Source organism: Leptonotus elevatus, chromosome 1, assembly GCF_054856555.1.
Source record: "Leptonotus elevatus isolate MCC_2025b chromosome 1, RoL_Lele_1.0, whole genome shotgun sequence".
Lineage (NCBI taxonomy): Eukaryota > Metazoa > Chordata > Actinopteri > Syngnathiformes > Syngnathidae > Leptonotus > Leptonotus elevatus.
The window spans coordinates 164125-176933 of record NC_141239.1 but is presented as its reverse complement, the minus strand read 5'-3'; the positions used below and the strand labels follow the sequence as shown (position 1 = coordinate 176933).

General features: G+C 52.0%; 2 protein-coding genes across 3 annotated transcripts; both read left to right on the top strand.

Annotated features, from left to right (window-relative positions):
• The first annotated feature begins 458 nt into the window (after positions 1–458).
• puf60a (poly-U binding splicing factor a) lies at positions 459–5474 on the top strand. 2 transcript variants are annotated; one of them, XM_086095757.1, is made up of 10 exons: positions 459–1184; positions 1447–1539; positions 2009–2056; positions 2128–2289; positions 2355–2447; positions 2514–2727; positions 2794–2951; positions 3141–3225; positions 3300–3460; positions 4523–5474. In XM_086095757.1, the coding sequence occupies exons 1-10, from the start codon at positions 1068–1070 to the stop codon at positions 4820–4822; spliced, it is 1431 nt and encodes a 476-aa protein (XP_085951883.1). In that variant the 5' UTR covers positions 459–1067; the 3' UTR covers positions 4823–5474. The 2 variants fall into 2 exon arrangements, with proteins under 2 accessions (XP_085951883.1, XP_085951891.1); XM_086095765.1 differs by lacking the exons at positions 3141–3225; positions 3300–3460.
• A 511-nt stretch (positions 5475–5985) lies between these two features.
• On the top strand, positions 5986–12551 carry klhl18 (kelch-like family member 18). Its single transcript, XM_086094534.1, has 10 exons — positions 5986–6184; positions 7095–7225; positions 7310–7450; positions 7523–7721; positions 7916–8076; positions 8153–8289; positions 8372–8594; positions 8691–8795; positions 11657–11768; positions 11832–12551. The coding sequence occupies exons 1-10, from the start codon at positions 6056–6058 to the stop codon at positions 12216–12218; spliced, it is 1725 nt and encodes a 574-aa protein (XP_085950660.1). The 5' UTR covers positions 5986–6055; the 3' UTR covers positions 12219–12551.
• Positions 12552–12809: the final 258 nt, after the last annotated feature.

Here is a 12809-nt window from a genome sequence, read left to right as displayed (position 1 = left end):
ATCATAAGACTAGTGGGGGTGCATGCAACTTTTTTGACAATTGGTGGGGGAAGGGGGTTCTGAGACTAGTGAATCCCAGGACTTTTTAACAATCCAATAAAACCCAAGAGTGATGGAACAAAAATATTTTATTCATCGTAATTGGAACCTTGCAAGCCAATCCCCGTTTTGTGTGGAAAATGCTTATTGGAGGTGATAGCAGTTTTTTCTCTCTAAATAATGCTTAAATATTTGCTGCTCACCGGCCTGTCACTTTCCCCTGTGGATGGTGGGCTGTCACTATAATGTACATCATCTCCAACACAAAATGACATGGGAAGGGGATCGATTTTTTTCACTGGACAATCGAGACACATATTTCAGTCATTTCAGTTTACGGGACGTGGATATCAGAACTAAAACGGTCAAACAAGCATACTAAAATTAAAAAGTAGAAACTTGAGATTCATTTGTTGACATTTCTACCGGGATTTGTAAGTTTTATTGTGTACGAGATAAAGGAAAGACTCAAGCGCGGCTAGCGGAAGTGACGTAGTTGTCCCGGAGCTGCTCAGTCACACTAGTGACGCCTGGACGCGTACATTAGCCACACACAAAAAAACATCAGTTGTTGGACCGAACCGAACACTCGCAGCTACATGCACACTCGGAACCGGACTGAAGCTTGAGTTTAGGGACGCTCGTTGCGTGTGCGGTAGGAACATGAAACGCTTTCATTTTGGACAATTGTCCCTTCGACGGTGGCATGCTAAGCTAATGCTAACCGAGTGATCCCGTCCCGTGTGTGTGTTTGTCGCTGACGTTGCGTGCCGACCTTTCGTCAACATTATTAACATTCCCAGCTCCAAAAACTGAAGATGTTTTTGAAGACCAGACGTTGGACTTCGCTGTAGCTTGTCGACACTTTGAACTATGAAACTTGCTGACAATTTAGGAGTCGCAGCCTCCCGAAAGTTGTGTCACGTTTGATAAAAGGCAACGCATTGATGGTGAAAAGTTGAAAGTGCAAATCCACTTGAATGGCGTCGCCAAGGGTAACGGAGTAAGGCTCGCCAGCGGCCGCTGTGATGCCACTGCGCATGCTCGTCATGGAGAACGGACAGGGCAACGCGACCACCACCACGACGACGACGAGGCTCGGCCTGCCGCCGCTCACCCCCGACCAGCAGGAGGCGCTGCAGAAGGTAAGGCCGCTCCGCTCCTTCCCAAAGTGGAGTGAAGTCTTCAAGTTCTGCAACTCACGTTTATTTGGGGAAAAATCATCAATATGGTGATTGGTGTGGGATTCATTGATAAATACTTACTACAGAAATCACCGCTTTGGACTAAAGCAAGTTGAACAAGGTCTCTGAACCATTAATCAAAATATTTTTGATTCATTTGATCATCCATTAGCTGTCGTTGAAATGTTACTCCTGTACTCTGATTGGCCGTTTCCCTGGGCAGGCCAAGAAGTATGCCATGGAGCAGAGCATCCGGAATGTCCTGGTCAGGCAGACTCTGGCTCAGCAGCAACAGCAGCAGCTCAGCGGACTGCAGGTACGCACGCGCACACGCACGCCGGTTTGGCGATGACCGTGGAGTCGCCATCGACCACTTGAGGACGTCGGCGATGTTTTTTCACATGTCAACAAGTGCAAGTGCAAGCTAAGCTAACTGTACCCGCCGGGCTGCCGTCCTCAGCTGCACTGGCCCCACCTCGTGAGGCGCTCATCCAATCACATTCAGACACCTTCGTGGCCTCTCAGACAATGAGGTTCTTTTCGCACCCTGATAACAATTTTCGTCATAGAATTTAGCTCGATTTTGCAATTGCGCCAAATCACACCAGCGGTCGTTTTACACATGAAGCAGGTGCGAAAGCCAAGCCCACGTGGGCCAGCCCGAAGCTCAGCCAGCCTAGAGGTCAACGACGTGTGCTCATTTTCAGCTTCGGCCAGCAAACATGCACCACTTCGTGTTCATGTTTACCTGTGTGTGTGCGTGTGTGTGCGTGTGTGTGTGTCAGATGGCGTCCTTGTCGGTGGGTTTAGGAGAACTTTCACCTCTGCAGTCAGTAAGTGGTCATTTGTTTGTTTGTGGAGCGTGACTGAAAAGTTGTAAATGACGCGGTGCCTTCCCGCGGAGGTGGCGGCTCAACGCCAGCGCGCCCTGGCCATCATGTGCCGCGTCTACGTGGGCTCCATCTACTACGAGCTGGGCGAGGACACCATCAGGCAGGCCTTCGTCCCCTTCGGACCCATCAAAAGCATCGACATGTCCTGGGACTCGGTCACCATGAAGCACAAGGTCAGAGGTCACATGAGCCTACGTCACCCCAAATGTGCCGCCGCCACGAAAGTTTGCCTGTTCAGGGTTTCGCCTTCGTGGAGTACGAGACGCCGGAGGCGGCCCAGCTGGCTCTGGACCAGATGAACTCGGTGGTCCTGGGAGGGCGAAACATTAAGGTGGGCTCGAGGTCAACATTCGTCGGCGCCCGCCCCCGCCCGTGTCAAACAATCCACTCCGAACAGGTGGGCCGGCCCAGCAATATCGGGCAGGCTGTGCCCATCATCGAGCAGCTGGCGGAGGAAGCGCGCGCCTTCAACAGGATCTACGTGGCGTCCGTTCATCGCGACCTGTCGGACGGCGACATCCGCAGCGTCTTCGAGGCCTTTGGCAAGATCAAGTCGTGCATGCTGGCCCGCGAGCCCACCACCGGCCGCCACAAAAGCTACGGCTACATCGGTGAGACGTCCCGTCCCGCCGTGTCCCGCCCCCGTCCGGCGCTGACGCCTTTGCCTTTCCCTCCAGAGTACGACAAGCCGCAGTCCTCCGTGGACGCGGTGGCCTCCATGAACCTGTTTGACCTCGGAGGCCAGTACTTGCGAGTCGGGAAGGCCGTCACCCCGCCCGTGCCGCTCATCAGCGCCTGCGGAGGCCTGGCCATGGCCGGCAACTTGACAGGACAGGTGCGTCGGCATGTCGGCGCTTTGGTCGCACTCGGCCCGGAGGCCAGTCGGTCGCTGCGGACTCTGCGACTTTTACCCTCGACGTTCTCCGATTGGCTGAGTCCGTGTACCAAACGCGTACCAAAGTTCCCGACCGGCCAATCGGGATTCAAATAAGGAAATGTGATTGTTACCCTTTGACGGTTTCAGGATCCAATTAGCACGTCGGTGCTGCGAGCGCTGGCCGGCCTGCCGCAAGGCGTCATGGCGGCTCAGGCCCCGGGCGTCATCACAGGTGGGAACGCTCGAACCCCGCCGCGTGGTGCCCCGCCCGCTCCCTGACCCCACAGTGTGATGTCACCGTTTCAGGCGTGACCCCGGCTCGACCCGGCCTGCCTCAAGTGGCTCTGGTCAATCCCGTCCTGGCCACGCCCCCTGGCCTGAGGACGGACGACGAGGGGGCGCACTTGGACCCTAGTAAGGCAGCTGACGGACAGCACGACGTCAACAAGATCGTACGCAATCACAAAGTAAACACCAAAAATACACAAAAGCTCACTTTGGGTGCACGCGCGGGGGTCGTTGGCGCGGGGGTCGTTAGCGCGGGGGTCGTTAGCGCGGGGGTCGACGTTGCAATACGGGATTACTTCCATTCCATTTTGAAATGATTTGGGACCATATTGGACATTCATGTTTTTGTTTCCAGTAGGGCTGCATTGGGATGACTTTGGCACGACATTAGCTTTGCTTGGCGATGACTTTGGAACTGCATGAAGATTCCATTGGGACGACCACAGATTATAAAAGCATTATTGAGGGCTACTTTGTTAGATGAGGCGACTTTGTTGGTCTCCTTGACAGACATTTCTCTCAGAAGGGACCAAAAAACAGGAATGACACAACACCAACGACATCATCGGAATTACTTGAATACGAGGTTTTTCCCAAAATGTATTTCATTCTTTCAAAGACAAAGAAATGAAAAGGCCAGAAAGAAGACAAAACATGGCCTTGTGCGAAATATATTTTATACGTTTTTAAAAAATACAAATTGACTGAGATGTTCCACAAACTGACACCTTGAGTTGAAGTAAATGGTTCTTTTTGTTTTGTTCTGTATGAAGTTTGGTTTTAGTTTCAAATACCTGTTCCTCTTCATTTGTACTCACTTTCCCTTTCAAAAGAAAAAAGATTTGCATGTTAATTGGAAGATTTCATGATGGGCGTCATTATTTTAAGGCGCTTAAATCCCATCATTTCATTCATTTTTAAAGTTAAAGTTGTAAGAATATTGGCTTTGTGCGATCTCTGTATCCACAGCCGAAAACGACGCGATTAGCATGTTTTTGTGACAGCAAAATGGGTTTTGCAGGCGCACGCCCGCACTTGGATGCGATCGGTCAAGTGCGGAACAATCGAGCAAATGCGTAACGATAACAAAGCATTCTCTGGTTCAATGAGTCTTGAACCTTGTGTGAAGCGGCCACGGTTTGGGATACCTTAAGAGTTGATTGTTTTGTTTGCCGCTTCGTTGGCGGCGGGTATTGGTTGGCGCTCGCATGTCATCGTTGCACGCGCTTTTGTGCCCGCAGTCGCGCGTGATGGTCCTGAGAAACATGGTCGGCCAGGACGACATCGACGACCACCTGGAGGGCGAAGTGACGGAGGAGTGCGGCAAGTTCGGCCAGGTCAAGCGAGTGGTCATCTACCAGGAGCGGCAGGGAGAGGACGCCGCCGCCGCCGTCATCATCAAGATCTTCGTGGAGTTCAACCACACGGCCGAGATGAACCGAGCCGTCCGGGCTCTCGACCGCCGCTGGTTCGGAGGTCGCAAGGTGGCGGCCGAGGCGTACGAACAGGAGCGCTTCGAGAACAACGACCTGTCGGCGTAGACGCCGGCCTGTCGGTGTGGATTCTGGCCACAGGCCATCTATCGGGGGCGGACGCCGGTCAAGGGTGCCCCGTTGGCGTCGACGCCGGCCAGCGTGGGGCTCTGTCAGCGCGGACGCCAGCTGGCCAATGGCGGCCCGTTGGCCCCACCCACACCAATGATAACGTACTGGCACGAGCCAAACGGTCACCTGTCGGCGCTGACCCTTTGACAACGGCGACCTGTCGGCAAAGACGCTTTCCAACGGCAACGTGTCGGCGTGCACGCTTTGAGGACGGCGAGGCGACCTGTTGGCGTAGCCACGCGCCGGCACCGACCTGCCGGCATGGACGCGCCACATCGGCGGCGGTGAAATGTCCCTCTTGGGTTGGAAATCACAATTGGGACTTGAATGAGCAGCTACATGACCACGCTGGTTTTCTGGCAGCGGCACCTGCAACCTGTAAGAAGACGGGAAGTGGACGCAAAGAGCGCCGATGACGTTTGTGCGGTCGCCGTGGCGACCTCTCTCGGCAATTACGCAACTGTCCTCCGTGCGACGTCACCTGGCTAATAACAAGTTACGAGTGTTTGAGCGTCGAAGAATGTCCGTCAACACTTTGCAAATGTTTCTCTTGGTTTTATATTAAAGCAAAGAAAGAAAATGAGCAAAACGTTGTCATTTGGTTTGTTTGCTGGCACTCGAGCACCATCTGGTGGAGAGCTCATGCTGCAACAAGCAATTTGATTGGCGCCCGTTTGATGGGAACAATGATGACCCACAGATGCAATTACGCAGACGCAAAAGTGCCAAATGGCAGTAAATGGTGAAATCATTGAATATCGAAATAACTACTGTCCTTCTCAAATAGGGGGCGGGATGGTGCCAGGGGTGACGTGTGTGTCTCCTCTCGTACCCCCCCTCCCCTCCTCTGTACTAGAACAGTGTCATTTGCACATCCACAGCAGGAGCAAAATATTTTCCTCTTCCTCCGGGAAGGCGGTAACAACAAAAAAAATTGAACCAATTGACATGATCATAAATCCAAAACATGGGTACATATATAAAATATATATATATATATATATAAAATTGTTGAATACCCATTCCGAAACGTTGATAATGTATTTTGACGTTTGATGAGCAACGAGTTTGTCGATTGACGCCTTCGCGTTGCAGCGGAAGCGGAAGTGTCGCCGGTGGTGTGGTACGGCGGCCGCTTGGGCTCAAAGCTCGCAGGTAGCGACGCTGACGATGGGAGAGCTTGTTGGCGAGGAGCTCGAAGATTTGGTTCATTTCTCAGTGCACGACCTGCCGGCCAGGGGTTATGTCGTCATGGAGGAAATACGGCGGCAGGGGAAACTCTGTGACGTCACGCTCAAGGTACAACCGCACGTTTTACCGGACGTTAGCCTAGCCTCGTCTAGCATTTAGTGCTGAGCTCATGCTAACTGGAATTAACAGCGGCTTACTTTAGTCGTCACATTATTAGCGACAAAATGTCACCGGGACAAATCTAGAAGATGTTGTTTTTTTGTAATCACAACACGAACTGACCTTTGACCTGTTGAAAAATGAAGATTGTCACTTGTGTGTTACTTCGACACAAGAGTGAGTGAAAGCTTGTCAAACTGGGGGGAGGGCCAAGAAAACACAAAACAAAAATGGCATGAATGGCAAAATGAGAGCGAATCAAAAAAAGAGAAGCTGAGTGCGGTTGTGATTGGACTGGAAACTTGAGGGTGACCCCCCCCCCCCCCCCAAAAAAAAAGAGACTCGTCCTGGCCTCCAAATACTTCAATTAAATGATACTCAAAGATGCTCTACAGCAGCCTGTTTTCCAGGTCTCCCTCTTTTAGCACAGCTGAAGCAAATGATACGTGATGACAATTACAAATAGGATTCATTGATTCGGTCTGCTTTGAAGGACGACTCGATAAATTGGACACGATTTCCTTTTGGGAGGCTGAAATTTCGAACGTGGACACTTTCAAGTGAAACAACATTTCCAAACGATGAATGGCTGACGGTCGTAGTTGCCGTTCGATTTGACAATTGACGACTTGTTGCTTAACTGGGACAACTCAACGACGTGGCACTCGACTGCCATGTTCGTGCTGCATTTTTCTGGAAAATTCCACAAAGATGGTTTTCCTCACAAGGTGGCCATGATGAATGTGACGTCGCCGCTTGCGCACGTCTCGTCTCGCTAGCGACGGACAGGCGATGGTTGTTTGTTGTCTGAACGCGTTTTGTTGACGTCAACGCGACGGCGGCCGAATGTCATCGACAGGCGGGCGAGCACAAATTCAGCGCCCACCGCATCGTGTTGGCGGCCTCCATCCCGTACTTCCACGCCATGTTCACCAACGACATGGTGGAGTGTAAACAGGACGAGATCCTCATGCAAGGGATGGACCCCAGGTACGGCAAAGTGCCCGGCCCGCCCGGCCCACGCGGCCCACGCGGCGCCCGAGCCCTTCCCACAACTTGTGTGCGTTTGTTTAGCGCTCTGGAGGCGCTGATCAACTTTGCGTACAGCGGCCACGTCGCCATCGACCAGCAGAACGTTCAGGCCCTTCTCATCGGCGCCAGCTTCCTGCAGCTGCAGAGCGTGAAAGACGCCTGCTGCTCCTTCCTGCAGGACAGGTGACGTCGCCTCACCTGGCCGTCCTTCCCTCGGGCCGGCGGCGCGCGTTGACCGGCGTGCGTCTTCCTCAGGTTGCATCCCAAGAACTGCTTGGGGGTGCGTCAGTTTGCGGAGACCATGATGTGCGCCGCCCTCTACGACTCGGCCAACGACTTCCTGCAGCGGCACTTCCGGGACGCGTCGCTGTCGGACGAGTTCCTCGCGCTGAGCGCCGACGAGCTGCTGGAACTGGTGGCCTGCGATCAGCTCAACGTCAAAAGCGAGGAGCAGGTGAGACGCGCCGAGAAGGAACGCCGCGCCGCCTACGCGTGGCGGGGAAAACTCGGCTGAACCAAATGTGGAGAAATTGCATCGGGCGCTGAAGAAAAGTGGCGTCAAAGCGCAATGAGCGGCGGCGCTGCTGACGACGGCGGCGTTCCTCCTTCGGGTTTCTCGCGTGTGCTGACGTTGACGTCTTGTTGCAGGTGTTTGAGGCGGCGCTGTCGTGGGTCCGTCACGACCGCGTCAAGCGCCAATCGCTGCTGCCGGAGCTGCTGTCCAAGGTGCGACTGCCGCTTTGTCGTCCGCAGTTCCTGACGGAGCGAGTCCAGCAGGAAGAACTGGTGCGCTGCTGCCATAAATGCAGGTCAGACCCGTTTGCAAGATGGAGGAGCTGCTTTTGGTTCCACTGGACTTGCTTCCTTCCTTTGCCCCGCCCCCAGAGACCTCCTGGACGAGGCCAAAGACTTCCACCTGATGTCGGAGCGCCGTCCTCACCTTGCTGCCTTCAAGACGCGCCAGAGGTGCTGCACGTCCATCATGGCGCTCATCTACGCCGTGGGAGGACTCAACAGCTCCGGTGCCAGGGGGCGGGACTTTGCCGGCAGTTTGTGCGACCGACGGTTTGCGGGACTAACCCGCCGGCGTTCTCCCGCCCGTAGGCGACTCCTTGAACGTGGTGGAGGTGTTTGATCCGGCGGGGAACTTGTGGGAACGCTGCCAGCCAATGAGGACGGCCCGCAGCAGGGTGGGCGTGGCCGTGGTCAACGGACTCCTCTACGCCATCGGAGGCTACGACGGCCAATCGCGACTCAGCACCGTCGAGGTGTACAACCCCGAGACGGACGCTTGGACCAGAGTGTCCAGCATGAACAGCCAACGCAGGTCGGTCCTGGGACGCGGGCGGGCGGGCGGGCGGGCGGGCGGGCCGGCGGGCGACGCCTCCACCTGACTCTTGTCGTTGTTGTGCTTGTTGGTCAGCGCCATGGGAACGGTGGTGATGGACGGCCACGTCTACGTATGCGGCGGCTACGACGGCAAATCTTCTCTCAACTCCGTGGAACGCTACTCGCCGCACACTGACAGGTGAGCGGCGCTCCGCTCGCACCGTCGCTGGCGAGGGGACGCTCGTCCTCCTTTCGGGGGCCGCGCATGCCATCAATTCTTTTTTTCATCCATTCGCCCTCGGTGTGTGCGTGAGTGACTTTCTTTGCTATGATGACTGTTTTATGTCAATTTGGTCACCGTGTGTGCTAAGGGTCGCTTCTCTTCTCGAACCTTGCTCCATTTTCAATTTGTGTTTTTATTGATCCCTTTTGTCTTTTTTGCGCTTTTATTTTTTGGTGTTTCGGTGTTTAAAAAAACCCAATCCCATCGATTAATCAAGTAATCACCTCCGCCCCATCATTTATTTGTTTATTTTGTTTGTTAAACTACTAAAAGGTTGGACATCAATTGAACTGAGTGGGTAAAACCTCATAATTGACTTTCTTTAATACTTATGCATGATTAAACACCAACAAAATGAGCCTATGCTAAACAGTTAGCAATTGCGATTAGCATTAGCGTGCAAGCGATGACCACTTCAGGTAAACAAACACTAACCAGCGTTGAGTTCACGCGTCATTTTCTGTGCGTTCCACATGTAATTGACATGATGTAAACGTCACGCTCCAACATTATTACAACGGTAGAAGAGCTAGCTCGCTCGCTGTTAGCTTCCTTTCCTGTGTTTTGGGATATGTCAGCTTTAAAAAAGGTTGACCAAAATGTTGTGCCTCAAAGCTCTGCTGGAACCATGTTTGGGCCCTCCATGTTTTATACACGGACTTTTTTCTTTTTTGGCACACGGTTGTGGTCTGATTCTGTATTCAATCTGTTAGTGCAGCACACTGATCTGAATATATGACTGGATAGCCATTGAAGCGACAGGGCGGCCATCTTGCTCCTCCCATCTCGCGAGCAGACTACTGTATATATATGTGTGTATGTATACCCACATATATATATATATATATATACATGTGTGGACTGAGCCTGATTTTTTGAAGTCGTGATGGAAATTAGACACAAATAAAGTTGAATTGATTTTTAGGAGCAATGCTGACACACAGGAACGATTTCTCGTTAGCGGCGAACGAATAGAAAAATAAGAGGGCTACATTAACGAAAGCAGGGTTCGAAAGATCAGGATCGTTATCAGGCGTGCTGATTGTATGAATCAGGTGTGCTCGTGGGCGGAACCAACTCAAACCTGCATGCGCGTTCAACTCTCTCCCGTAGCGCATTCTGCACGTGCGGCTTCTTCTCGGCCACGGCAACAAAATGGGATGCCAGTTTGACGCCGCCGCGCTCGGCACAGTCATTGATCACATCGATTGCACGTACATTGATTGGACTTTTTAATCACGATTGCTAGCAACCATCGGGTCATTTCTATTAGCTTCGGTGTCATTTTAGCATTGTTGCTAAATGTTTTTTCTTTGACCTCGTTGAACGGCAGCCATTTTCTTTGGAGCGACCCCCTCCCATACCAGCCGTTATTTTGCATTTGGACTGATCTTGCAAAGCGCGCAGAATATGATTGCCATGCAAACATGGAACCTACCAAAAGAAAGATTAGACTCTCTTCTTTCGTTGGTAAAAACAAAGTTTCTCTTTTTCCGTTATGAAAAGCCAAGTTTTGTCGAAATTCCAATTCCTGAGAGAGAAAAAGGTGGAAAAAGAGCTTTTTGTGAAACAAGCATTTCAAGCGCAACATACTTACTGCCACCTGCTGGCCGTTTCGTTTCAATCGCATTGCAGTCAAGTCGAATCGTTCAGTCGGAAGCCGCGTCGGACCTTCCTGTCCACAAAAAGAAGCTTATGACGTCTTGAGAGTTCATTGTCAAGATTTCATATCAAACCGTGAAACAGAGAAACCAGCTTAACACGTTATGATGTCACCATTTTTAAAATAGGTTTGTTAACTAACCTAACTGGTTAGCAAACTTTTGCTAGCTTGGTTAGCTTTATGTAATGGACCCAAAATAACTATATAAAGATCTAAATGGCTGTAAAGGTTTTTTAAAAAACACACACACAATTACAGATATGATCGTGTAATGTAGTCAACATTAATTGGGTCATTACCAGTCGCTATTCGGGGCCATTTTAGCTATAAGACGGGTTTGTTTCTTTTAACAGTCACAAATGTAGCATTTAATATCAATCAGGGTCAGAAAAAGCTACTGGTCCATCTTAACATATGATGATGTCACCATTTTTGAATAGGTTTGATGAACGAGCCGACCCGTGGTTTTGCAAACGTTTGCTAGCTGATGTTAGCTTGATGCAATGAACACAAAATAACTATTTAGAGGCCTCTATGACTGTAAAAGTAACAAAAAAACAACACACAACAGATATGATGCTAAAAAGTAATACGACTGTAACGTACCCAAACTGAAACAATGAAGGTTCAAACTTCAGTTTCTTGAGAAGCAGTCTTTGGTTTGACCTCACATCGCTTTGGCGTCCTTTGACCACAATTGACTAATAGTCAACAAAACAAATAAATGGCGGCACCCCGAAACCATCATATATTGGAGAAATCTTTTGCACGTGTAATTTCGAGATACACTTTTGGCTCCCAGTCATATCCAAAAATCCCAAATTGTTTTTTTGATGAAGTGATCATCGCCAGAGCGCTAATTCTAATCGTGATTGCGAACTGTTGAGCAGCAATTCAATTTGCATCCAATCTTAGTGGAATAAATTGGGGAGGGGCAAAGCCTCAATTATTCAACGGAATCATCAATTTGAAAAAGATTTGATTGACAAGCAGTAGACAAATTGTCGGTCCGCCTCATGGCGGCGATCCGCTGCCAAGGTTTTTTGCCATGGCCGCATTTGTCGGCGCCATCGCCAGCCGCAGCGTCCGCGTGGTGACTTCCGGCGTGTCGTAGGTGGTCTGTGGTGACGGAGATGAGCGCCAGTCGCAGCGCCGCCGGCGTCGCCGTCTTTGACGGCCGCATCTTCGTGTCCGGAGGTCATGACGGCTTACAGATCTTCAACACGGTCAGTCGCACCTTCGTCGTCGTTGCCGTCTTCTTTCTCATCAGTTGCGTGCGCGTGCCGTAGGTGGAGTATTACAACCATCACACCAACCGCTGGCACGCCTCCACGTCCATGTCGAACAAGCGTTGCCGTCACGGGGCGGCCTCACTGGGCAGCCACCTGTACGCCGTGGGCGGCTACGACGGTTCGGGCTTCCTGAGCGGCGCCGAGGTCTTCAGCTCCGCCTCGGGCCAGTGGAGCCACCTGGTGGCCATGAACACGCGGCGCAGCAGAGTGTCCCTGGTGGCGGCGTCGGGTCGCCTGTACGCCGTGGGCGGCTACGACGGCCAGACCAACCTGGGCTCCGTGGAGATGTTCAACCCCGACACGGCCCGATGGACCTTCATGGCGCCCATGGCCTGCCACCAGGGCGGAGTGGGCGTGGCTTGCGTCCCCTTGCAGCCCGCCTAAACGGGCCCCGTCGCAGCCGGCGGGCGGGCGGGTCCGCTGTCGGGTGAGGAGGCTGGGACAGGCCGCCGTAGCGTTAGCCGCTGCGGCTAGCGGTTAGCATTGCGCCCGTGGCCGTTCCGAGCGGCGGCAGGCAGGCGGGCGGGCGGCGCCGTCGCCGTCGCGCGCTGGCCGCGTCCTCTCGGCCGGGACGGGAAGTGGCACATCTGCTCCAAAATAAAAGCGCTCGCAAGGCTTTTATTTTGGAAAGGACAGGAAATACAGCCGTGTCCTCGGCAGTCCAAACGGGCACAAGGTCAATGTGGGAGTGAAAAGGAAATAAAGTTGCTTACAGGATGATGATGATGATGATGAAGATGATGATGATGGCTGCTGTCGCCTCGTTTGTCAAAAAAATAATAATAAAAAACTTGATGCATTTTGAAACGTAGTTAGCAAAAGGAAATCAAAATCAAACATGGCGTGACGTACTTTGTCTCTTACTGCAATCAAGATGTCGGCTCCAGCAACTGGCAACGTTTTGTGACCGCAATCGCATCCCAAAACATTTTTTGCTTTTGATCGGACGCCAGCCAAGCACATTTTTACAAATTG

Coding starts and splice junctions, on each gene's coding strand:
- puf60a (XM_086095757.1), top strand. CDS start 1,068: ATGCCACTGCGCATGCTCGTCATGGAGAACGGACAGGGCAACGCGACC. Junction 1,185..1,446: donor AGCAGGAGGCGCTGCAGAAG/GTAAGGCCGCTC, acceptor TTCCCTGGGCAG/GCCAAGAAGTATGCCATGGA. Junction 2,728..2,793: donor CAAAAGCTACGGCTACATCG/GTGAGACGTCCC, acceptor CTTTCCCTCCAG/AGTACGACAAGCCGCAGTCC.
- klhl18 (XM_086094534.1), top strand. CDS start 6,056: ATGGGAGAGCTTGTTGGCGAGGAGCTCGAAGATTTGGTTCATTTCTCA. Junction 7,451..7,522: donor TGCTCCTTCCTGCAGGACAG/GTGACGTCGCCT, acceptor CGTCTTCCTCAG/GTTGCATCCCAAGAACTGCT. Junction 8,595..8,690: donor AGCATGAACAGCCAACGCAG/GTCGGTCCTGGG, acceptor CTTGTTGGTCAG/CGCCATGGGAACGGTGGTGA.